The 24819-nt window shown below is 41.6% G+C and overlaps 2 protein-coding genes across 8 annotated transcripts in view; one reads left to right on the top strand and one right to left on the bottom strand.

Annotated features, from left to right (window-relative positions):
- The first annotated feature begins 216 nt into the window (after positions 1-216).
- Positions 217-23473, top strand: LOC114790263 (gamma-glutamylaminecyclotransferase-like). 5 transcript variants are annotated; one of them, XR_003749789.1, is made up of 3 exons: positions 217-314; positions 16768-20622; positions 21580-21832. XR_003749789.1 is itself a non-coding variant. In XM_028980171.1 (3 exons), the coding sequence occupies exons 1-3, from the start codon at positions 278-280 to the stop codon at positions 22853-22855; spliced, it is 654 nt and encodes a 217-aa protein (XP_028836004.1). In that variant the 5' UTR covers positions 245-277; the 3' UTR covers positions 22856-23473. The 5 variants fall into 5 exon arrangements, 2 of the variants coding, with proteins under 2 accessions (XP_028836004.1, XP_028836005.1); XM_028980171.1 differs by lacking the exon at positions 21580-21832 and adding an exon at positions 22354-23473 and having other exon boundaries at positions 245-314; positions 20508-20622; XR_003749790.1 differs by having other exon boundaries at positions 253-319.
- farp1 (FERM, RhoGEF (ARHGEF) and pleckstrin domain protein 1 (chondrocyte-derived)) overlaps positions 23292-24819 on the bottom strand; it is a 52747-nt gene continuing 51219 nt past the window's right edge. For all 3 annotated transcript variants that reach the window (XM_028980168.1, XM_028980169.1, XM_028980170.1), the window contains exon 27: positions 23292-23871. In XM_028980168.1, the coding sequence (XP_028836001.1) occupies positions 23790-23871 (82 nt within the window). In that variant the 3' untranslated portion in view covers positions 23292-23789. The remainder of the gene's footprint in view (positions 23872-24819) is intronic.

Here is a 24819-nt window from a genome sequence, read left to right as displayed (position 1 = left end):
CACATTTCTTGCCTAAGTGGAACAAGGTGGTCGCTTTTTAAAGCTAGTTACTGTAAGTGGTTTGTTGTAAAATGAAATTCCAACCCCTTTCAGGACCAGAAGGATCAATGGAGTCATCTTATCAGAATGAAAGGTTCTCCAGGAAAACAAATTAATACAATGTCAGGTGAGCGAGTCAGGTGACTGCGAGGAAGAGCGAGGATTGGTTAGGACAGGAGATAAACAGGAAGTCCTGGCACCTGGTCCTCGCTCAGACATCGTGTTTCATTCCTGGTCCATGAGCTCGATCCCGTATCCAGTCCTCTCCATCTCCGGTACCGTGAGTTCCTCCATCTCTTCAGCTCGCGAGCTACTGTTATCGGCCGGTATATCGTAACGCCGTTTCCCCGGTGGGATTCCGCTTTTAGCGCTCGGGCGTTACAACAACAATCGCGTGTGTCTTCCAACCTCCCGCGGTTCTCTCCGCGTTTGGGTCAATCCCGCACGCTACCAGGGCGTATCCGATCTCTCACGATTGTCTGTGTGGTTACACGCCTGACATACAACAATGGTTGAGATGAAAATAATCAATAATAAAATACACTATTCACCACTTTCATATTGTGAAATTTGGTCTTTGTAGTGCATTCTGTATTTGGCATTCAAACCTGTTGTTCCAGCAGTTTTTATATATATAATTTTTTTTTTTTTATTGTTTTGAATTATTGTAATATACATGTTAATGTATTCATATCAATTAACAATCATTATATTAATACATTTACATGTATATTGAAGATGTCTAGTATTTATGTTGCAATAGAAAAATAGCCAAAATCTTAAACTGGTTTGAAAGTCTTGAAACTGCAGAGGTTTTTTTTTTTTTTTTTTTCTCCGATTTCTATAGTTGCAGCTTAAAAGATTTCCACACAGTTCCCTTAAAAAAAAAAAAAAAAAAAAAAAAACACAATAAAAGAAATCATATGCAATGCTGTATGTGCTTCATGAGCTGCAGCAAATGCCTTTAAGCATATCACCAATGCAGGTGATCTGAAAACATGCTGTCAAACTGAGCTATTCAGTGCTCTGTTTACAGTGCAGGTGACCTTTAACCTCTCTTTTCTAATCCTCTAACATCCTGAGATGTGGGTTCCCATTTCTGACTGCAATATGGATTAGCACATGGAGAAGTGTGATCTTGAACAGGTCCATTTGAACTGAGGTGAGAACAAATGCAACAGGTTAAAGAAAAAGCACAGGAAATGCATCCACTATAATATAAAATATTATTGCCTAGTGCCAGGTTTTTGCATGCAATAAGGCTGGCCTGGAACACTGCTTTCACATTTACACATTTAATTTGTTCAAATGTGTGTATTTGTACATACAGTGAATTAAAAAAAAAAAAAAACACACACTTAAAATGTCAGACCAGGAAAGAAAATCATTTTAAATCTTTTCCCACCTTTAATGTGGGAGCCTATCACCTTCAATTAAATTGAAAAACCCAACAAACTTGTTAGGGGAGAAATAAGATGTTTTTATATTCACTGTGCAGAGATTATACACAGCCACAAATCACAAAACTGCACAATAAGTGTAGATGAATCAGTAGGACTGTGGGTGTGTGCAGTCTGGTGGAAGAACCTGTCCTGAAGCCTGACAGTCCAAGATTGGATGCTGCAGTATCATCAGCCTGAACAGTTTGTGTCTTGGGCGACTGGGGTCTTTGATGATTTTACTGGCTTTCCTCAGACACCACTTGGCATAAATGTCCTGGAGGGGAAAGCAGCTCACATCCAATGATCTTCTCAGCGTACCGCACGCTACTCTCTGCAGAGCTTTCCAGTTGTAGGCGGTGCTCTTTCCATACAGCTGCTGATGCATCTAGTTTGAATCTTCTCATTTCCACAGGTGCAAAACATTTCTACTGTTACTCACATCATCAGTATATTTACTTTAAAATTAACTATGAGACAGTTCTTGAATGATTGCACTGTTCTTGCATTGAAAATATAAGCATCATGATGTTTACTTTAAAATGCAGATTATTGATTCTGTATCACTGCTCCTTAGAGAAAAAAAATCTAAGAAGTCTAATTTTATTGACCATTTTTCTGCATGTTCCACACACTGCCAGCATGTTATTAACATGTCCACATAATATAGCACATGGAGCCCATACTACATCTTATTACTGGGGTAAATTCAGTGTGTTACCACTGATCCATTCAGGAGTCATTCCCTCTTCCAGACCACCCAGCTGCAAAAATCACCTTGTATATATTTCTATAAAATGTCCACATCGTAATCAGAGTGAATGATGGCCGAGCCCTACAGAAGAGACAGCTCTTTATCATGAAAGGCACGCGTGGCATTCCAGCTCTCCATCATCATCTACTCAGACACAGCGGCACAAAGATAAGTGAAAAATGTGCCGGGGCTTTCAATCAGCAGGCGGGGAAGGGAGATGTTTACAGTACATCTGCTCTCCCTGCTCAGAGGTGAACAAGGATCTGTAAAAGGGTGTAAGGGTGTGTTTCATGCATAATTTAGGGATTAATAACAGAAGTACGCTATGCTATACACCATATATACATTTTTAACCTCCTTTTCTCAGGGACATACAAATTCTTGATTCTTAGGCACAAATCTGCTATTTTTACGACGCGTGCAGGTAATCTCAGGATCAATTAGGACACATGTTCATTTTATTATGTCTGCAGAAAATATTCAGCTACAGTCTAAAAAATATAGAAATATAACTGTGCAACTTGTTATGGTTGACAAGTTGGTTCACGTGATCGGCTTTCTAATGTCTGGAGCCTGTGAGACCTCCCTTACTGCAGAACACAGCAGGCTGCAGTCTGGACAGAAAGATGAGGGCACTGAGGGTGGGTGCTGAGGGAAGGCTGTTGGTTGACTGAGGGGTTAGGCCTTGGGAACGATTTCTTTGTATGACAGAAGAGCCAAAGGCAAAAGGGCAATGACAAGAAATGGTGATGGCTTTTCTTATTTTAATGCATGGCGGTCTCTGCTGCAGCAAAGCTCTGTCATCATCTCAAGAACTGAGAGCAACAGTTTGTAACAGCCTTGGGCTAGCATGGACCTTGGTGATTATATCTCTAAAGTAATCACACTTTTCCATTTCATTGCACTTTAAAATATACTTTTGTCTCCTCATTTGTGCCTTGAAATTTGTTTAATTTTATTTATATATATATATATATATATATATATATATATATATATATATAAAACTACATTCCTAGAAATAATAGCTAGTTATATGGTGGCTAGTTATCCCAGACAAGCCCCCGATTCTTACAAACTACCCCTGGTCTAGGGTCAGGGCAACAGCGGTGGTGGAGATGTGGGTGGTGTTGGTGTTGTGAATAACCCAATGAGTCACGGCACAGAAAAGAGGAGAATAAATGCCACCACTTAGTTTCCAGGATAGAGGGGAAGTGGAAATGGGGAAAAGGGAAGTTCGACTCTCTCACGGGGATCACACCTCTCACCCCACCTGAATAGACAAAACACACGACCATATAAAACCCCAGAGGCACACAGCCTCCAACCAAGCCCATATCTTAAAAAACGAGAGCGGCTGAGCACAACAGTGTCTCCCTTCGCTCATGGGTTCATGGTTCAGTACTTGAACCCACAGCTCTGATGCAAGCACGCTGAAGTAGGGTAAGACGTCATGTGCAGGAAATCAAGGGAGTGTGGCCTGCAATCAGGGCTCCGTGAACCACTCAGGTATATCTTGTCGTAGGAGAATCCACCAGGGAGCACCACTTATCAAATAAAACCTAATTTTAACATGTAAATTTCACATAATAATGACTGTCAGTTTGATTCCGGTGCTTACTCGTATGCATGCAGTTTTATAGCAGCTTTCGCAGAGTTACAATCAAGTCTGTTCTTCAGCATCTCACCTCCTGCATTATTACTCCAAACACAAGCAACATATCGAGGTCAGGCGATGCATTCCTTCAGGTTCAAAGGACTTCTAAACAAAAAGCTCTGCCCTGCTCCAGGTGTTGCCAGTCTAAATCAGCCTGGGGAGGGGCCTGGGGAGGAGCCTGGGGAGGGGCCTGGGGGAGACACAAATCAAAAACAAACCAATATGTGCCTATGACCAGGCACGTAACAATGCACTACATAACATTTTAATCGTAACAGATCAAATTTGAAATTTTGTCCTTGCTGTGTCACTAGAGCCAAAATCCCACGCACATGGCCAAAAAATGAGGAATGAGCATCATTTTGACTTCATGATGATAATGAACGTCTGCATGAATAATATTACAGTTAACGACTAATAAAAAACATATTCAAGCCCTTTTTAAGTCAGTCATTGACTATCGCTTTAAACTAATAATAACTGGCTGTCATGCCACACGGGTGCAAAACAGAGCATTTACATCATTTACATTTACGGCATTTGGCAGACGCCCTTATCCAGAGCGACTTACAACGTGCTTTCAAGTTACCATCGATGAAGAGATCAATTCCGGTTCACTAGGACCCCAACTATGAATACATCTTTTTATTCACTCTGTTGTAGATTCTGTACACAAAGTTCGAACAAAGTTCGAGCACATTCAAATGCTCGACAGGTGAATGGAAAACATATTTATTTCAACAGAAATGAAACCAGTACAATGGCCAAAAATACCATGTGACAAAGTGTCAAAACCTGTTCAGGAAAGGTGCATCTTGCCATTATAGGTACAACTAGTGGTTCCTGTCTGCTCACATATAAAGGGTCCTGATTACTCAAATCGAACAAGCGGCAGCCGTGAGTGAGTAGGACCCAATCATCAGTTTAACAGGTGCCAACTGGTTGAGCCCAGTGGCACCTAGACGTTACACTGACTACTGGAATTAAAGAGTTAGAATTTTTCTTAATTAAAATTGGGTAAAGGTTCCTTTCACCACTTCCCTGCACGCTTAATAAAATCAGCTTTTTTATAAATGAAGCATACTTGCTCAATATTTGATGCGATTAAATTGGTGATTTATATGTATATCACTGGAGGAAAAATGGGTCACAAGAGCAGCCCCTTAAATTCATATTTGAAACAGATGTACAATGGATAGAACTGCAATTACTTTCCCTCTGCCTGTAATTATTCAGAAAGGTATCATTTTCACATAAATGAACATAAAATTCTTACAAATCCAATAGTGCAATAACGCAGTAAATGTGCTATTAATTTCTCTCCTTACTTTTAAACAGTTGAATGGTGTTAGGCTGCTGTTGATCAGGGGAGGTATATTATTATAATAAAGTGTGCGTGTTCTTCCTGCATGGGGCCATGGCGGAGAGGGAGATTGAATATCTCAGCACCACCATTTATCAAATGTAATACTGGGGTATTGCTTTCCCGTCTAATGCACAAATGGTTTGCTCAACCAAGGTATGCTTTACTTCCCTCATTTTCTCATCTAGACTTCAAATGAAGTCCCTCATTTCCCTCTTTTGCCAACATTGCCTGGCAGGCAATGCAATGGATTTCAGGCCCATTCCCGTACTCTGGTTAAGTGCTTCCTGTTGTGCCTCTTAGATTAGCTGCTCTTCTTGCCTTTCCTGGTTCCTCTTGTTCTCGCCCTGTCTCTCTCTCCATCACTACAGTAGTGTTTAACGCTGGACTAAGCTAATGTCAATACAAATGGGTGAGAGGTCGGTCTGTGGCAGACAATGAAGCATCTCATGGTTATAAAGGATTATATTGACTTATATTCTTCCTTCAAATTTAATCGGGAGAGTAAGAAGGCCTTTTGAAAGCTCAGAAGGTCATCCAAAGCCGGAGGCTGCAGCCGTGTTCAAATCAAGGTCTGGAACTCTCTAGATGGTTAACAAAAGCAACAACAACAAAGCGAAAGAAATTGGCTGCATACTCAGATGACAAAAAAAAATCATATTTGATTTTAAAATACTTTAGTGTACTTAAACATGCAGAACATTGTTATAAAGAAATTGTCCTGTTAGGACAAAGCAATAAATAAGGTATATTTGTAATAATAATGCATTCTTATAGTCAAGAATAATTAAATAATAACATTCTTACATTTATTGTTAAGTTTAATCTTAGAGACTAAGCAAGAAGAGCTGAATCACCTTGGTCAGCCTTTTTGTTGAATTGTCAGTGACCCTGACTCAGAAAGGTTTTTTCTTTTCTCACTAAGAGCATGCCTCCAGGCTGCCATGGCCCATGGCCAGGAAAAATATCATACCTCTGAAGGGACCATTACAGTTGGGGGTCAAAGGCCATTAAATCTGCAGACGTACACTTTCTCTGATTCTGCAAGAAGAGTCAAAAAGGTGATTGGAGATGAGTTTGTTGTGTGATAACAAGCAAGTTCACATAAATAACATTATCCTTATTATATATCATTTACATTAAGACATTTTAAACATGAATTAGCTAATACACATGCTATAAGAAATACATCATTTAGAGATTTTTTCCTAGTCTGAGTTTTATGTCTGTGAAGGATGTCTTCCAAATGATTTTTTTTTTTAGTTGTTTGTTTGTTTGTTGCTGAAGAATTAACTCGTTTTGTGCCCAAGTTGGACATCATATAATTGTTCCAGGCCAATGGCAGCTATGTCATGACTAGAGAATTAGCATTTATGAAAGAAAAGATGCTCCCAATGGTTTACTCCCAAGCAGGAATTGCTATAAATGTATCTCCATCAGGTTTTTAGAGAAGATTGTTTTCCATTCTGTTCTGTTCACATCCTTTTTCTGATAAAGTCTTATTGATGTAACGTAAACTCACTGTGGACCATTGCAATTGCTGCCCTATTCAGGAGAGAGATGTCTGAAGAAACATTTCTGCCATTTTCCTACAGGAGCAGCGCACATTGTTTAATTATGATTCTTTATTAAGAATTAAGAATTCATAATCTGTGTAAGCTATTTGTTTTTCCTTTTATATCAAAATGCATTATACAGTAATGCAACAGTAAGACACCAAACATCTAATTAAATATTGTGTTAATATTTAATTTATTTCAACAGAGACACAAGAAAGTGTTTATTTTCCTGTGATAAATACAGTTACGGGGTAGCATTAATTTAACACATACACTTAGCGTATGGATTTATTTAGATGGACACTTTCTTGATCCCCCTGGGAAATTTATCCTTTCAAACAGCTTTTCCACATTTTTGAGTTTTTACTGAAGGTACTTCCCAAGCAAGAATGGAGAGATGCTGGAGGTGGGATGGCGAAGGATGTGACGCAAGGCAGAAAATTTGACTGTTTTGTTGGAATTAATGGATTTTTCCAGAATCCAGGTTTCATAATTGAACATGAGAAATTACCAAATATTTACCAAATAAAAAATATTTACCAGTAATGCAATCATTTATCACTGTCTGTGCATGGAGCTAATTTATGTATTTTCATTTGATTTCATTTCTTCCAACTTCCTCACTGGCTGTGTTGAATTAATAATTTATTAACTCCTTCCTAAATGTTAATGTTTTCAGCAAGTCCTCAGACGGCTCGTCAGAGCCGCCATTAGCTGTGGGGTGATGCGCGGTAATTAGTTTACTTGTTGCTGTCTTGATTCTTGCTGTTTACACACCGATGCAAAAGGAACTCAAAGTGGGAGTGACTGGGACTCAGGAAGGGGGGGGGTCTTCGTCCCTCGCCCAGGCCGTTGGTTGAGCACCATTTGCTTAATCGTTGATGTCAACCCTCGCTGTGCTGGAGCTTTAGGATGACACGCTTCGTCGGCGCCATCAAGTGTCATTTCGACGCGTAGGCCTCCGACTGGGGCTCCGCCACGCCTACCCGGACTCCACCTCGGGATAATTACCTGACACCGGCTCGCTTTGCGCCGCCTTGTGTGTGCTTTGAAGTCGGGCGGGGTGGGGAGCTTTTCAAAGGGAAGGAAAAGGTTGTAAAGCGCTGACTAGCTGGGCCACACACTCATATTGCATGCACGTGTTTTATGTTAATCTTTCACCTCATGCAACTCACCTCTTTATGGATTTAATTAGACCCTTATGAATTTTTAACACTCCATTTGGATACAATTTTTTTTTTTAAAGATGTATTAAGTGGATTGATAGCATAGATTATCCTTTTCCTCACCAATTCCTCGGGCGCCAAAATGCATTTCCAAGTTTGATGGCTGCTCATGTTTAGTCAATTTTGAAAGGCAATTCAAGAAAGTTGAACCTGAAAGTTTATTAAGCAGATTACTTGGGCAACCATATTGTTGTAAATTGCCTCTGCCATTTTTTTGTCATTTTACAGGCAGTTATCTATTATGATGTTCTCCTTTGTGCTGATGTTCAGACTGTCCTAATTCACTTGTGTAGGAGGAAATTAAATGTGCTCCCGGCTGATTAGATTTGGGAAGCACAACTCCCTCGGCTCCCGTTGGAAGGGGAACTTCAAGGAGAGTAAAGGCAACTGCATACAGTTGCCACACTTCTTTAAATACGGGATCAAAGCTCCGTTCCTTTTATTACAGTTTGCCTTTCACAGCCCAGGCAACTTACACAGACCGATTCCACAGAGATGCCCGGCAGCCAGGAATTATTTTCGCGGGCCCACTGTGAGGTTGTGACGTTGATTGAGATGTTTTGAATCACAGTCAATCCTGGATGACGGTCGGCGGACATGCCATTGGCCAAACTCCGTAATTATTTTCAAGCGCAGCCCAGATGCACTTTGAATGCAGATTCCGGCGACACTTACTCGCCACGCCGGGTGCGACTCCACAAAAGCTTTCCATTAAGGTCTGAGAGACAGCCACACACTGTTGCATTGAATTATTTGATTCCTCTGAGCAGAAGAAAATAGCACTTAAACAATTCTTGCAGCAGTAATGGCTGTGCTTTCGGCTGGCAATTTTGTGTTAACGTCATGCCTCCACATATGCTTTGAAGAAAAAAGAGCAGTAACTTTTCAATTAAATTTTATGTGTGCTGAGGCACGGGCTATTCCCCCCCTGTTAGAGACTCATTCTACTCTACTATGGGCTATACTGTCACTCGGTGTTGGATGGTGTAAATATTTTGATCCATTCCATGGCACTAGTCTCATTAAGGAAATATGGGCCTTTTCTCATAGTTGAATACAGGAATACTGCTTCATGAATGTGTCTAGGTGTCACATAATTTTCTTCTATCCAATCAGATAAGTGCAGCATAGTAAACAAGGGGGGACATTCAGTGTGCATCTGCCACTGAATGTCAAAAAGTGAGCAGACCATTGTCTTCTGACCAGGCCTGTGGCCAAATGGCCATCCAGTTAAATTGGATGGTCTGTCCTGCAGATAATTTCCTATTTGAGTTCAAATCTATTACCAATGTGCATATTGAATCTAAAGTGTAAGGATCGACCCACTGGATGCATCAACAATATTTTTTGTTCTACAAGTAATTGAACTTAACGATGTTATTTCTTGTCACTACCCAAATGTATTTGAGATGTTTGTGCCCCTGTGTCGAACTATGACAATAAGTTGTCACAAGCTTGTGCCCTGATGCCCATGTAGGCCTTCAGTAGCAAATTCATTCATTAATCTCTGTCAACAAACCCTCAGAGGATCCCCTCTGTGATCAGTTCATATCCCTTTTCTGAACTCCCAACTCATCCATGAGTAACGAGGCGCCTGATCCAGTCTATAATTATATTCGGTATATGAACTTCCTGTTTTTCTCAATCAGCAATCTACACAAAGGCACACGCTCCCTTTTGTTTTCTGTGCTACTGCATCCCTTGAGAACAGGTGGATCCACAGGGGTTGGCGTGACGGAACTCTGTTAACATATGAAAGGACTAAAAAAAAAATATCTCAACTTGGCAATGAAATACTGAATAAATATTTCATTTTTTATTTCTTAATTCACTCCTTTATTTCCCACAGTTTTGAAAATTGTTTTATTAATGTATTAAAAATATGAGTATCATATCAGTTAATGTCTGAAATATATCAGTTAATGTCTGAAATGAAAGTGAAGTGATTGTCACATGTGATGCACAGCACACAGTGAAACCATCACCCTGTGTGAGCAGTGGGCAGCCATGACAGGCGCCCGGGGAGCAGTGTGTGGGGACGGTGCTTTGCTCAGTGGCACCTCAATGGCACCTTGGCGGATCGGGATTCAAACCGGCAACCTTATGTTTACGGGGCCGCTTCCTTAACCACTAGGCCACCTATGCACACATCAATTATGCATGTAACTGTACATAACATCACTATAAGGATTTATATTTAAGTGAATGGCAGCTCTAGCTGAAGTTCAATGTGAGGTCTATCATTTCCCCAACCTCTTCCCCTTTTACAGATGGGGAAAAGGGGGTAAAACTTTCTAGACATTATTCACACTAAATTATCAGTCTTTACCCAGTGCTGTGCCCTTTACTTATTGATTCAGGAAGGGATTATCACTGTTAAGGCTGTTCAATCATTTAACAAGAATAAGGTCTCCCCTTCTGCTCAGGAGAGGGGGGTGATCCGGGGCCATAAGTGATAATGAAAAGGATTATGTGCCCTGCATGATTATTCTGCCTAAAAATTGAATTCATGTTCTCACTTTGTTTCCTTTGATATCAACTTTCCATTTTTAGAGCACAACCTTGGTCTTCATTCAGCTCCAAGTCCCTGTTAATGTGTCAGAGCAAATAGAAATGTGTCAGTGAGCATTGTTGTCTTTTTGATTCCCCTAGACAGTTTGACAGTCACCTTGATTATTGCACTAATCTTTACTTTGCTCGTGTTGTTTCCTTGGCTTTGGAATCATGCCTGAATTTGGATTATGGATTTGTACTGACCCGCTCATAGTGCCTGTTCTGAACTTATAATTAAGAGTCTGGTCTAGTGCCATCTTCTGTTTAAAGCACATTGACCTCAAACTTCCATTTCAATGTTGGGTGTATGCAGTATTTCTGAGCCCTGGATTTCAGCCTCAAAACAGCAGTCATTTTAGTCTGCTGTGTGCTGTTACTGTCTGAGGTGTGGGCCTATACTCAGGATATGTGGTGACGGCATTACACCCGTCACTCCTGAAATCCACTCCACGATAATTTCGTGGGCAGGGCAGCAGAGAAACAATCTGGTTTAAAACAAACTTACACAACATTAAGTCAACAGCTTATTTGTGAAAAGCATGATTACAATGGAAGCCCTCCTGCCAAGCAACCATGGCAACCTTAGGCTTTGCCTCAGTGTCCAACTGTGTAGCAACCCAGTGATGTAAAAAAGTAGAGAACGCAATCACAGACGGGTGGTGTTAAGGATCTTTCATAGGCCCCCCTCCACTTCTGCATCTTGTCTATAGATAAACTATCATGAACGTTCCTGCTGGGTTGGTTTGTACTCTAAAGTAAGATAAATATACAGCTGTGTGGAAAAAGTGTTCGATGTGGAAAACATCTATGATTAAGCATGTAAAACAGTGGAAACCGGTGAAAAGAGGGAGAATTTCCATATTCGAGAATCTGCACAGATTTAAAAGCAGTGTATTTCCCCTGAAGGCAAATTCCTGCAATCACAACTGAAGTGCATGTGAAAGATTAAGCATCGAGGCACATTGAGAACAATTGGGGTGGACTGCACCTCACACACCTGAAGCTCTTTACATACAACACAGCCTGGGAATGGACAAGCAAGTCCGGCAATTGCGTAGTGCAACGATGGAGTTGCAGGGACTTTCATCATTGCATTGATTCAATTACACGGGTCAAGCATATTTATTTTCTTGGTGGCCTCATGCGTGCTTTGTTAATATTATTTTGCTTGTCTGCATATTTTTCAGCTGAGTGACAACACTGAAAAGTGGCCTGTAGGAGTGAACTGTACGACGTGCTGCAACAGGAACACTAAAAAGCGTTGCCGGCTTGAGGCTGGTTGTCATCCTTGATTAGCTTAGTGAACTTTGCAGTAGTTACTTTTTCAGAGGGCATCAGAGGAGTTGGTGCATGCTGGGATTTTCGGCTGCATGAAAAGCAGGCTTGGTGGGTAAAATAAAATCAGTGCAAATGTGTTCTTTTTAGCCTCTGTGTGTGGTCTCGGCTGGCGAGAGAGCGTTTATTTTGCAGCGTGCTTTATGAAGGTGTTGCTCAGCAGGCAAGAACTGTTGTTAGGGTGGTGAGATCTCAGCTTTCTTTCTGTCACTTTATGTCTTGAACTGCTAGCAAATTCTATCCACCTTTGCCATGCAGGTTATGGTACCTGTGCAGGTTGTCTGTTTGTGTGTATACACACACAAGATTAATTTCCATGGAACTTGGAGAACAGGTACAAGATGGACCAAAGAACAACACATTAAACTTTGGATCACTGGTTACACAAAAACTGTCATTTATGGAGAATCTCACAACAAATTTGAGACTAATGTTAGCTCTAATAGACGTTGCATGTGGGATGTGTTTGTTAGCGTAAGACCTTCTCTGGATTTACATGAATAAACAGATTAAAACAAGAAACATCAATGTTGCCAGATCCTTGATACTTTAAGCTCAAAATCACCAGAAAACAATTTAACTACCACAACTATATGCGTGAATAAGAACTGAGTTCCTCAGTACCAATTCTCATCAAGCAATATCTCAAATACACAGAAGCAAAACCTGTAATCAGAAGGATGCCAGAATCAGAAGAATCACAAGAAACCCTGAACCTCCAAGGTACCACTGAGCGCAGTTCCGTCCCCACACACTGCTCCCCGGGTGCCTGTCATAGTGGCCACTGCTCACCAAGGGTGATTGTTAAAGGCAGAGGACACATTTAGTTGTCACAATGAGCTGTGCTACAGTGCATCACAATGACAATCACTTCACTTCACTGAGCACATGGCAATGTCTCCTTCCTCCTCCTATTTTCTTTGTTTCTCTGCTCATCTTTGCACAGCTGCAGGGTGGTAGTAGCCTAGTGGGTAACACACTCGCCTATGAACCAGAAGACCCGGGTTCGAATCCCGCTTACTACCATTGTGTCCCTGAGCAAGACACTTAACCCTAAGTTGCTCCAGGGAGACTGTCCCTGTAACTACTGATTGTAAGTCGCTCTGGATAAGGGCGTCTGATAAATGCTGTAAATGTAAATAATAAAACTTGTTTGTTCATCAGCTGAAAGTAATGGCGAAAGATTCTCAGCACTTTTATTAAAGAATGTCGATTGCAAACTAATGAATCTGACATTGTTGAACACATCCAATGTCACATTCAATGTTTTAAATAATGCTTCAGAGATATACAGTACATGCCAAAAGTTTGGACATTCAATGTTTTATTTATTTTCATGACCATTTACGTTGGTAGATTCTCACTGAAGGCATCAAAACTATGAATGAACACATGTGGAGTTACGTACTTAACAAAAAGTGGAGACCTGGGCTCCACAGTCACCGGACCTGAACCCAATCGAGATGGTTTAAGGTGAGCTGGACCGCAGAGTGAAGGCAAAGGGGCCAACAAGTGCTAAACACCTCTGGGAACTCCTTCAAGACTGTTAGAAAACCATTTCTGGTGACGACGTCTTGAAGCTCATCGAGAGAATGCCAAGAGTGTACAAAGCAGTAATCAAAGCAAAGAAACTAGAATATAAAACATGTTTTCAGTTATTTCACCTTTTTGGTTAAGTACATAACTCCGCATGTGTTCATTCATAGTTTTGATGCCTTCAGTGAGAATCTATGACCATTTCATGTAAATGGTCAGGAAAATAAAGAAAACACATTGAATGAGAAGGTGTGTGCAAACTTTTGACGTGTACTGTACCTACTAAACTCTGCGTAGTGCTGAACTCTCAGCTCAGGTCACAGGTGGCTGGATAGGCGAATTTGATGAAATGTTCTTCATTCTGACCCTTCCCAAATCAACAAGGGTCTTCTTATATACTCCCTTATCTCCCGATTTCACTTGATGATTGCCCTCCTACAGGTGCCGGTATTTTTCACGACAAGAAAATTGTGGAGATTTATCTTTGGCAGAGCTGCTATGTGATTTCCCAAAGGGAGCGTGAGAGGCGTACAGGTTTTTATTATTGGGATCTTTTATACTCCACACCCAGCAGGAGACTGTATATGAACAGGGAAAAAAGAAAAGCCTGTTTGTCCAACATAAGAGATTAGTGGCTTGATTGCAGCACTTTTGAACAAAAGTGTCTTTGTTTTGTGGGTGCAGCGTTCTGAATATAGAAGAAGCTGTAGACGCTGTACACAAACTGCAGAGAAGGATCCTGAAAGAGCTGAAGTGGGTGAACACTGCAGTTTAGTTGGAGTGCATATTTTTGTAGCGCATTTTGGACGAATCTGAGCACCACATGCTAAAATGGAGGCATTCGGATTAGTCCACACACCTCATTCTGTTGGGATCAGCTTTCAGAACATGGAGTGGACAGAAGCAGGCTACGAGGGTCAGGTGGGTTTCTCCTAAACCATGGCCGTTATAGTGGTGCATAAGGTTAAGAAGCCAAGGAAAGGCAGCCACCTCGCTCCTTGGCCTGTCTGTGGCATTGCATTGTGTAGAAGGCTTTGCTGACACAAAGCCACTGGGAGGAAGGGAGTACAGATAGTTTGCGGGCAAATCCCACACCAATTATTCAGATCCTCCTCCCGACGGGTTCAGACTTCTAATCTGCATCAATACAAAGTGCATTAGCGAGCTCAGGCCAGACCTAGAGGGAGGTGCGAGTGAAAAGCAAACAGATCTAATTTGGGACTGTTCTTTAAACTCTGGGGCTCTCCCCACCTGCATTCTAATAAGAGGTCAATGCTGCGCCATCACACAGATGGCTATAGGGTGACTTTGCCTTCAAGGTGCTTCGTGAAAGAGCGCGACTGGCTACTCTGGAGTCGACTGACAACGTGAGACAATATGCATCTGTTTTCCTGATTATTTACGTGTACCTGTTCCCAGGGTGACTAATTAAATACTCCCCCCACTGGGCGTCTTACGTCAATTAAACATTCTACAACTGACTCTGCTGCAAACGAATGCGCCTGGATTTGAGCAATGGGGAACAGACGTTTGTGACACAATAGACTCTTAAACGTGTCTTCTCAGAGTTTGGAGGGTTCAGGGAACAAAGCCCCCTGGGTCATATTTTCTCTGGGTTTGTATTTCTAGATTTACAGAAATAAGATAAAAAGGACAAAGGGCTACTTGATGCGTGTCCTGCAGAGGAGGAACTAATCATGCTTCTGGACCTTTATTGTTTGTGTGTAATTTTTTGAGTGATAAAATCCAGAAAATGTACCAAATAAAACATCATAAGGTTTTTTGAACAATGTTTATATAGGAAGGAGCTGACAGGAACAATTTATACCAATTGCTCTTAATATGTCATATTCCCAGGTGACCCTCCCTTTACAGGAGTACAGGATAATGAAGACATACCGGTTTATGAAGACATGCCTGTAGATAGAAAGTTCACAGGTTATAGGACATGATCACAGCTAAGCCGTACATGCCACTATTCAGGTGTTCAGATGCTGGAACCTACATTAGTTCCATATCAGAACAACAGTTCACAGTCATTCAGGAAACCTCATGACTTCCCTGGTCGTTCCTAACTTCATGGTAAATTCTGTTTGCCGAGGAAATAAAAATCTTTGTCTGTTAGGTTTTACGAGGAAGCCGTGAGTAACAGTAGAGGAAGGCATTGTTGTGAATTTTTTTATTGCGCTCCAGTTGAACAAGCTGGAAATCTGGCCTGTATTGGAATTGCTTCATTGCCTTTGTGTAAATTCTGCTCATACAGTGTTTGTAAGGAGAACTTATTAAGAGAAACTACCTGTTTTTATGTGTGTGTGTGTGTGTGTGTGTGTGTGTGTGTGTGTGTGTGTGTGTGTGTAATAACTCACGTTTTGCTTGTAGCATTTACCTGAGTACTGGAGTTTGTATAGGACAGTAATCTATGCTGGAACTTTGTTTTTTCAGCATTCTTTATCAGGCATTTTTATGAGTTATTGCCCCCGAGCCCCCACTGTGGTAGCTGGAGACTTGCTCAGCCTCTGTTTTTTACCGAAATGAGAAAGACCTTGCTTGTCTGGCAAAATAAAACCTCGTGTTACATATTGCTCAGTTTTCATCTATTCTGATTTAGTTGCAATCCAAGTCTGTCAGGTGGCTGACTTGCCGTCCTCCCTGGGCGGCCAGTGCAGAAACTCAGCCATCGTCACAGATGAGTCTTTAGGGGCAAAACACCGGAGGCGGGTCTGGCTGCAGCCGCTGTGAGGTGTGGAGCTCCACAGTAGCCGGAGACACGTGACCCCCCACTCTAAACCTAACCTTAACCCTTAACCCGAACCGTGAATAAAGTTGGCTTACGGTGAAGCACGTTTCCACCTACTGTGGAGCGCCACATCTCACGGTGGCTGCAGGCCAGGATGATAATGAACGTGCTGATTGGTCGTGTTTTTCCAGCGATACATTATGGGGGTCGGCCGGGCAGGGCCTGACGTTTGCAGTTGCATCCAGAGGGCGGTGATGCCGTCGACCTCCAGCTCTCCCCTTTTGCTATTTAGCCACGATCCTCAGTGCCTTGCTGATGGATAACGGTGATCCTACAGGATCTGGTGGATTCATAATTCTTCATTTTCTCTCTCACTTCAACTTGTAAAGTTCCACAAATTAAATCAGTCACCGTCGCAGTCAACGTAATTTCGCCACCGCAGAGCCTAGTTGCATTTTTCTGTGGCAGATCACTTTTTCTTGTTTACCTGCTCCCCCGGGGAAAACTTACTCTTTAATTAATATGGTGTTGTTGTTGTGGTTTTTATTCTCTGTCTCTTCCTGCGACAGGTGCGCCCTCCCTCGACGAAGCTGCACCCACAGGGACGTAGCATCACCTAGTGGCCGGAGCAATAACTGCACTGCGTGGTTTAATGTATGCAGCATTTGCGTGGAAGCTGTTTAGATATTCATAGAAATGCAAAATGAGGAGGAGCAACAACTCTGAAAGCGCTGGAAAACAAATTGCGTTTACAGTTTCTGTGATGTGCTCCCTTTTTTAATTTCTTTTATAGGGCAAAACATTTGATGTGAAATAATCATATCCTGTTTGAGTTCTGTTTACAGCTCTGAACTGAACTGAAGCAATTAATTGTATGTTTGTTTCCTTCTTTCTTTCTTTCCAATGCAGTTGGCTGGAAATTGTGGATATGAATATGGAAATGATCAACTTTACATTTATCCACACGTATTTAAATTGTTTGTTTGTTCATTTGTTTTTCTGGAATGACGGACCTTCTCTAATCTCGTCCATCATCGCTTCTGTAATGGATCACTCCTTCACAAGAGCTCTCCCATGCTCGACTGATAAGCATCGACCTGTTTGTCTAGTGGAGTGTGGCGCACACTTCATTAATAAAAATCAATGGCGCCGTTCATTCAGAGGGCCATCAGCTTCCTCGGCGGCTGAGCTGATGAGCCACCGTCTTAGCAGACTCTCATACGTGGACTTGATCAGTCCGGGAGGTCTGGCTGCTGAGTTTGTCATAATGGTGGCGGCGCATGTGCCTTTGAGAGAAGCAGGCCATTTGGGGGCTCGCCAGCTAATCTCTAGACGCCACATTTCGCCCTGTCTTATATTTCATAACCAATAGATGATCGGTGATAAGGGCAGAACTAATCCCGATGTCATCAATCCTGTTCATGCAGCGCTTATCACGCTGTTATCGGGGCAGCAGATGTTGAATTCCCTCTGTGCCGAACACATGGCACCTTGAGATACAGAGAAAGGTAGATTAGACCCAGAAGATCAGAGTTATGATTCCATGGTAAATGCACTTCTTTGTCGTTACATTCATGGCGGGTTTGATCACAGGTCTCCTCTGTTACCAGATCATATCCGTAACTCAACATTTCTTTGTTCATTCATTCATGAATTCTTATTTAGAAGGTTCCAGACTGAAAGTTGTCATGAAGAGCCAAACAATGCTGAAAGTGTGTGTGTGTGTGTGTTGGGGGGGGGGTAAAATTGTAAATTGGCTAAAAATCCATTGCGCAGGCTTCTAATTTCATTGGGATTTGAATGGCGATAAGAACGTCTGATTAGAAGTGGGATCGGGATGTAAAATATTTCTGTCATGAGCCGGTCCGGCAGGGGCCACTCCGGGTTCAAAGTTCGAACTGGAGATTCATGTTAGTCTTGTGTAATGTTTCCTTATTGTCATCACATGTGTATGAATGTGTAAAGCTGCCCTGTTCGTGTCTGTTCGCTGCGGGTCATTGTTTGGTGATGTTCCCCTTGTCTTGTCCACCATGTATTAAACCCCCATTTTGTGACGTCATGTGTATGCGTCCTTCTTCCTCGCCATGTCCAGCCATCGTCACATTTTCACTTTTAATCTGGCCATATTTTGTACAACCAATGGTCATCCTACTTGTATTTTTTATGACTAAAAGAGGAGCTTTAAAAAGATAGTAATTTTTGGCATATTAAAATATAAAAGAATAGTTCCTGAACTCTTGGAAACAAAATGTTCATTTGTCCTCGGCAACATGTGGGCACAGCGACTGGTGTCATGGCCTCACACCTCCAAGGTTATGAGGTTTCCTCCAGCTAGGTGTGAGGGTGAGAGTGCGCATGGCCTGGCACCCCACTCAGATTCAGCAGGTTTGAATAGTGAGTGAGTCAGTGACTGAGTGTAATACAAATAAAAGGAAAATACATTAGATGAAACATACACTTTTCCGATGAAAATAATCCTTCGTGATAATTTTTCTTTATTCAATAAACAGAAGGCAGGCAGTGATCCATGCCATCGGGAAGCAGCTCTCTGTCTAGATATCTGCCGTCTGTCTGTAATAATGTGCCAAGATGTCTGGCAGGAAAGGCCAACTCACCACATCACCCTGCCCCTCCCTGGCAGTAAAATATTGCCAGATGGTGTGAGAGATCTTCTGGTGAAGAAATGTGTTTTTGTTTGTTTGAGACAGAGATCAGAATAAATCATCTTTTTCAGCTCCTAAGCCGACACGTATTTGTGTTTTAAATATTTGCCACAGTCTTTATAATTGTCTGAAAGATTTAATTCCTGAATCATCTCTGTCTCTCCCTGTTCTGGGCCCTGAACTTCTTAACATCATCCCTTTGCCACACATCTACGAAGAAGCGAGACAACGAAGAGACATGTTGGCAAAACAGACATGTGGCCCTCTTCCGTCACCCCAGAAGTCCCCCATCCATAGAGGCAGCATGTGAAAGGAGCGTAGGACAGGTCATAATGGGGCTGTCTGATCTGATTATACACTTCGGCTTTTACAGCCTCGCAGGGCTCACCTGGGTGGCCTGGAAGCTACGCATGAAATGTGTCACTAATGCCTCCTCAGACGGCGCCACAGCACGTTGCACATGACGAAACTGTCATTTCCACAGCAATTCCCCAGCTCCCCTTCACCACCCCAGCCATCTTAAGGCAGGAGTGACACACCGACACTGCCACCCCGTAACAGCGACACGAACCATGCAGCAGGTAGGCACCGTTCAGGTGACGAGAATGGTACACCCTCTGATGCAGGGTTAACTACAGGGTCATCACGACCCTGTACTATTCACTGCTGGAAATGTAATCGTAATCCAGGCAGGAGTGAGAGCTGAACGAGGTGACGTAGCGTACAGCCTTCTCGATAAAATAGTCTGGCTTTCTGTGGTTCAATGAATAACAAAGTTAATCTGCAGGTCGGTGATAAAACACATTTGCATATATATATATATGAAATGAGTGTCAAACAACACAGCTATCCATCTTTAATAACCAGTTAATAAAAGAACAACCCCCCCCCACACACACAAAACTAATCTGAATACTATATATATATCATAAAATAGACATATTCTAATCTTCTTTGTCTACATGCATTTAAAAACAAAATATATCTTCTATATCTTCTATTTTGTATTCTATATTGTTTTTTTTTTGTCATTTTATTTTATTATGTTAGAGACCAAAAGTTTCATGTGTGTGATACATACTTTATGTATCACATTTCTACCTCACTGTAATGTCCCATTTTAAAATCTTTATGAAATAAGTTCCTTACATACAAATTTTTGTTGCCATTCACAAAAAGTTTGTTTGCATGAAATTAGTATCACCTGCTAGTGTAGGTGAAATAGTGAAAAGGGTTCATATTGCACATCCATGCACACTGCGTTATAGCTTGCCTCCTTTTTTTTTACTAGCCTTGCTCTCCTTTTATTTTACTCTATTTTACGTAATTATATAACCTTTACTTAACTATGCATAGTCAAAACAGGGTGGTTCAGGACGCATTTCACTGCGTGTTGTACTGATATGAACCATGTGAACATTAAGAATCTTGAATTGCAGTTAATGCAGACCAAGACCAGATATGTTGCAGATTCGTCAATGTATGATGCTACACACCAGTTGAAATGAGTACCTGTCAAAAATGACGCAAATACAACATTTTATTCAACTGTTTCGACTTTCTTAGACAGTTTAGCGATAAAGGTAACTTATTTTGTTTGTTGTACATTTTAGCAGATTTAATACCTTATATATTTCTTTTGACAGTTGTCGAATCTGCGGTCGCCAAATGGTCAGCGATAACGCAGCTGAGGACAGCCAGGGTCCCGGTGCTGACTAAATCAGAGCGGCCGCCTCAAGCATTTCAGACACGTCGTCTGTCGTAAGTCTTCTATTTTATCAGCATTTTATCAGCAATTCTCACAGTGAACGCGTCGCCGCTGAGTTGTTCTCTAAAGAGACAGAAGCGGAATGAGAGTTAAAGGAGCTCTTCATTCCCGTAAGTCACGCGTCGGGTGTTTTTTTTTCCCCCATTCATATTTGGGAAACGTAACCGCTTTCTGTTTAATAAATATGTATTCATAAGAAATATGGACTGTCGCCGGCCGCTCAGCCAATCAGAAAACACCCGGAAGTTCTCCATTCAGAACATTGGTCTGAAAATTCAACGCTACGACTGATGTCAGAATTATACCGGTTAATTGATGGTTAATGGAGCCACTTGTTGAGCCCAGAGTTACGTTGTGGAGAAGCCAATGAATTTTGAGGTCGACATTCAGAATGTTAACATCATTTAAAAAGGGAGGAGGGGGACTATTAGATTATTTTACCTTTCGAGTACACATAAAAAAACGTTAGCATTGCAGTGAACTGTTTTTTTATGATAATTATTGCCAGAACACCGTTTAATTCGTGACAGAGAACGGTGGTGCCGTGACGTGGCATAATGCCATGGCGACGGCAGTGACGCTGTTGCGCGTCGCCGTCAAGTCGTTTCATTTGGATCGCGTAACATTGCACAGACAGAATATCTACATTTTATATTATTTTTGCAGAATATCTACATTTAATATCTACATATGCTTCAAAGTCAGGACGCGACGTTCGTAACCAGATCTGTTTGGTGTGATTAGAGTCGTCGCGACGTGAACTAATGTGAACTAACACGGTATGGCTGTGACTGTCTGTACAGGTCGTGAGGAGAATAAAAATGAAAATGTTCTCAACTACTACTAACCTACGGTCATTTAAAGTCATACATCTACTCGAAAGGAAGAGGCTGCCCCGCCCAGGCCCCGCCCCTTTTTACGGCCCCTCCCCGTTTGTGTTCTGTTATTAGAGCTCAACGGAGAAGTAGCTGCACTGAGCTTCCCACCTATACCCAGTGGGATTTCTCCCATTCTGCATGGCAGACCTGCTGATGTTCCTTCAAGCTGGATGGACGTGCCTTGTTTACATGCCAGAGGTTCTCAGTTGGATTGCGGCCTGAGCTTTGACTGTTTCTTCTTAAAGCACTGGAGTGTATTTAGGGTCGTCGTCCTGCTGGGAAATTAACCTCCAGCCTGCTCTTACATCACTAGAAGACTCAAAAAATTGTGGTATCTATCTTTCTCAGTTTTTATTGATGATAAACATAAGCACAGCATGACACTTGGTTGTAAGGAGGGTCTTCTCAGCATGATGAGAGGGCTTACACACTATTACTCCATATTAAAGTGAGTGCACAATACTGGCACATCTTTTAATTTATTCACTAAACCTCTGCAATGAAGGAAAAAAGTTAAATGTTTTTCAAAGTTAGGCAGATTTCATCACTTCAATAACTCAATAACTTGGGGGGGAAAATGAGTAGTTAACAGGTAAACGTGAAGCATTCACAGGATCTAGCTTGACAAATAGGTGAATGGTGAATGTTGGGGAATCCATTTCTGTGCGTGACCATTGAAAGCTCTTGGGTGTGGTTTGTAGGCTGGGCTCTCAGTTCTTGACACCTTCAGTACCTCACTCTACTGCTGAATTCTTCGTCAGCAGCAGGTTTCTCAGGTTTGTCCATGAGAGCAGGTTTGTATTTAATGATGACTCTGAATGTAAGATTGTGTCATCTTCTTCGCAGACCCTTCTTCACCATCATGCTCCCTGCGGTCCAGATGACTCGCATCTTTGTCTACGGCACCCTGAAGAAGGGCCAGCCCAATAACTACAGAATGCTGGACCCAGCCAAGGGGAAGGCCATCTTCTGTACTAATGCCCGCACCGTAGACAAATACCCACTGGTCATCGCAGGCCAGTTCAACATCCCATTCCTCCTGAACATCCCCGGCCAGGGCCACCACATTCAGGGCGAGATCTACTCCGTCGACGACCAGATGTTGCGGTACCTGGACCACTTCGAGAGCGTGCCAGACATGTACCAGCGCACGCTCATCCAGCTCCAGGTGGAGGAGACGCCTGGATCATGTGGCCACGCCCCGGCCGCAGGGACCACCGTCGAGGCCTACCTCTACAGCACAACCACTTATAAACCTGAATGGGTTAATCTGCAGACTTTTGAGAATTACGACTCGTATGGTGACCATGGCCTGGAATATGTCACCCGTGAGGCCAGAGATGATTAGAGCTCAGAAGCACAATTTTATAATTTGAAGCAACTTCTCTCTCAGGTAGACATACCTTAAACAGGGTCCATTTAATCCCACTGTTAATGTTTCATCACTTCAGGGAATTACTTTACTTCTAGCCAGCAGACAAACTACACTGTTAAATGAAAAACCATAAAATATTAATGAAACGTGCGGCTTTACCGCTACCTGACAATGATTTTTATGCCTCTAAAAGGGTTTCCCCTTCAAATGATGAATCCCAGCCAATCAGAAAAAATATCTTACATTTGAATTTTTGATTTTCTCAGCATTTCAAAATACTCTGCAAGCCAAAATGACCTCAATAGTGTAGAATGAGATTAACTGGGAATGTAATGCAAAGCTTTTGTTGCATTTTATATAAATCATCCTGATCAAATGAAGCTCCTACAGAGTGAAGCACATGATATCCTACGTTATACAATGACATTTATTGTGAACATATCAACGTACATGTATTCCATTGTCCTTTAAGGTATATTACTTAATTTGTATTCCGACGGGAAAGAACTGTTCTTTGTAAACATAAAACATATTAAAATTACATAAAGGCAAAGACAGTTCAGAAAAATAATAAAACTAATAATAATTTGGCACTGGAGCAGGCTCACATTAAGAGTCAAGACGCCGATCATCCACTGAAGACTGAGAAGCCAACAAACCATAATTACGTGGTTCACAGTCGACATTTTAAAAAATGTATAAAAGACATCCTATATAAAAGGGGGGAAAATTGATGTCTGTGGTAGTCTTAGACCAGCTGAGGGCCACTTCTGAAATATTAAAAAGCTCAGTTGTGCATAGACACCGGTAAATGAAGCCTTTTAACACAGAGAAGACTATGTGATATGTGAGCGATGGGGCTGGAGGTGGGACCAGTCGATGGCTCCGTTGCCACCAGCTTCTTTGGTCAGTAGGGGTACAGCTCTTTCCGGCTTGGCAGGTGGACGCGGCTGGAGGACGTGGTGGCACTTCGGATGACCTCCATCCACCTGCGGGCAAAGAACCGGAAGACGAACGTCAGCACTCCATCCTGACCAGGGATGTGGTTTAGGGTGGTCCACCCTTTTTGATCTATCACCAAAAAAAACTAAATGTTTGGGGTATAATATTGACATTATGATTCTAAGAAGATGAAATTAAAATAATTAAATAGAATATAAGAGAATATAAGTAAATTCTAAAGCTTTCATGTACATATATATATATATTTTTTTATAACCATGCAAATGCCCCAATATATTTTAAAATTTAATGACCCATCAATTTCATTTGAGAACTTGCTGTAAATGCACAGACACAGCACGACCATAACAGTCCCAAGTCAGTCATCTACACTTGCAGAATGTAAATGAAGACATAAAACTTTTAATTTCATTTTAATTGAATCCAAATCCATAAACACAAACTTAAAGTCAAGTAAAGTTAAAGTATTGATCTAAAGTAAATGACTTGCTATGTTTCTGTCAGTATGAAAGGGGATCAGATTATACATTAGGTTTGTCCCTTTTTATGTATGCATAAATTCATTATTTTGGGTTAAAGACTAATTTGTAGTCTAATTAGATGCTTGTGGATATAAAATCTCCATGGAAAACAGTAAATCGTTGGTATTCATGGTTCTTATTCTGATCCTTAAGGATCTCAGCCAGTCCATGTTTTTCTTCTGTCCCAGAAGTTTGGCACTCAACAGCCTTTGTAAATAGCGACCCGGTGTGGAGTCGACTTGAGAAAGCTGCTGGTTTTCAATAAATGTGTTTGTTATAAGGATCCATCCAGACAAAGATCAGAAGGACGATGTCCTGATGTTTCCTGTCTATGCGGCACTGTACAATACATAATCCACATATAAATCTTTCAAATTAATCTATAACACCCTCTGCCATGTTCCACTTTCACCTCAATTCCTTGAGCTAGCTAAAAAGAAAGTTTAAGAAAAA

The sequence above is a fragment of the Denticeps clupeoides genome, chromosome 5, assembly GCF_900700375.1.
Source record: "Denticeps clupeoides chromosome 5, fDenClu1.1, whole genome shotgun sequence".
NCBI classification, from domain to species: domain Eukaryota; kingdom Metazoa; phylum Chordata; class Actinopteri; order Clupeiformes; family Denticipitidae; genus Denticeps; species Denticeps clupeoides.
This window is presented reverse-complemented; position numbering and strand designations above follow the sequence as displayed.

Coding starts and splice junctions, on each gene's coding strand:
- LOC114790263 (XM_028980171.1), top strand. CDS start 278: ATGAGCTCGATCCCGTATCCAGTCCTCTCCATCTCCG. Junction 315..20,507: donor TCCAGTCCTCTCCATCTCCG/GTACCGTGAGTT, acceptor TTCTTTTGACAG/TTGTCGAATCTGCGGTCGCC. Junction 20,623..22,353: donor TTTCAGACACGTCGTCTGTC/GTAAGTCTTCTA, acceptor TCTTCTTCGCAG/ACCCTTCTTCACCATCATGC.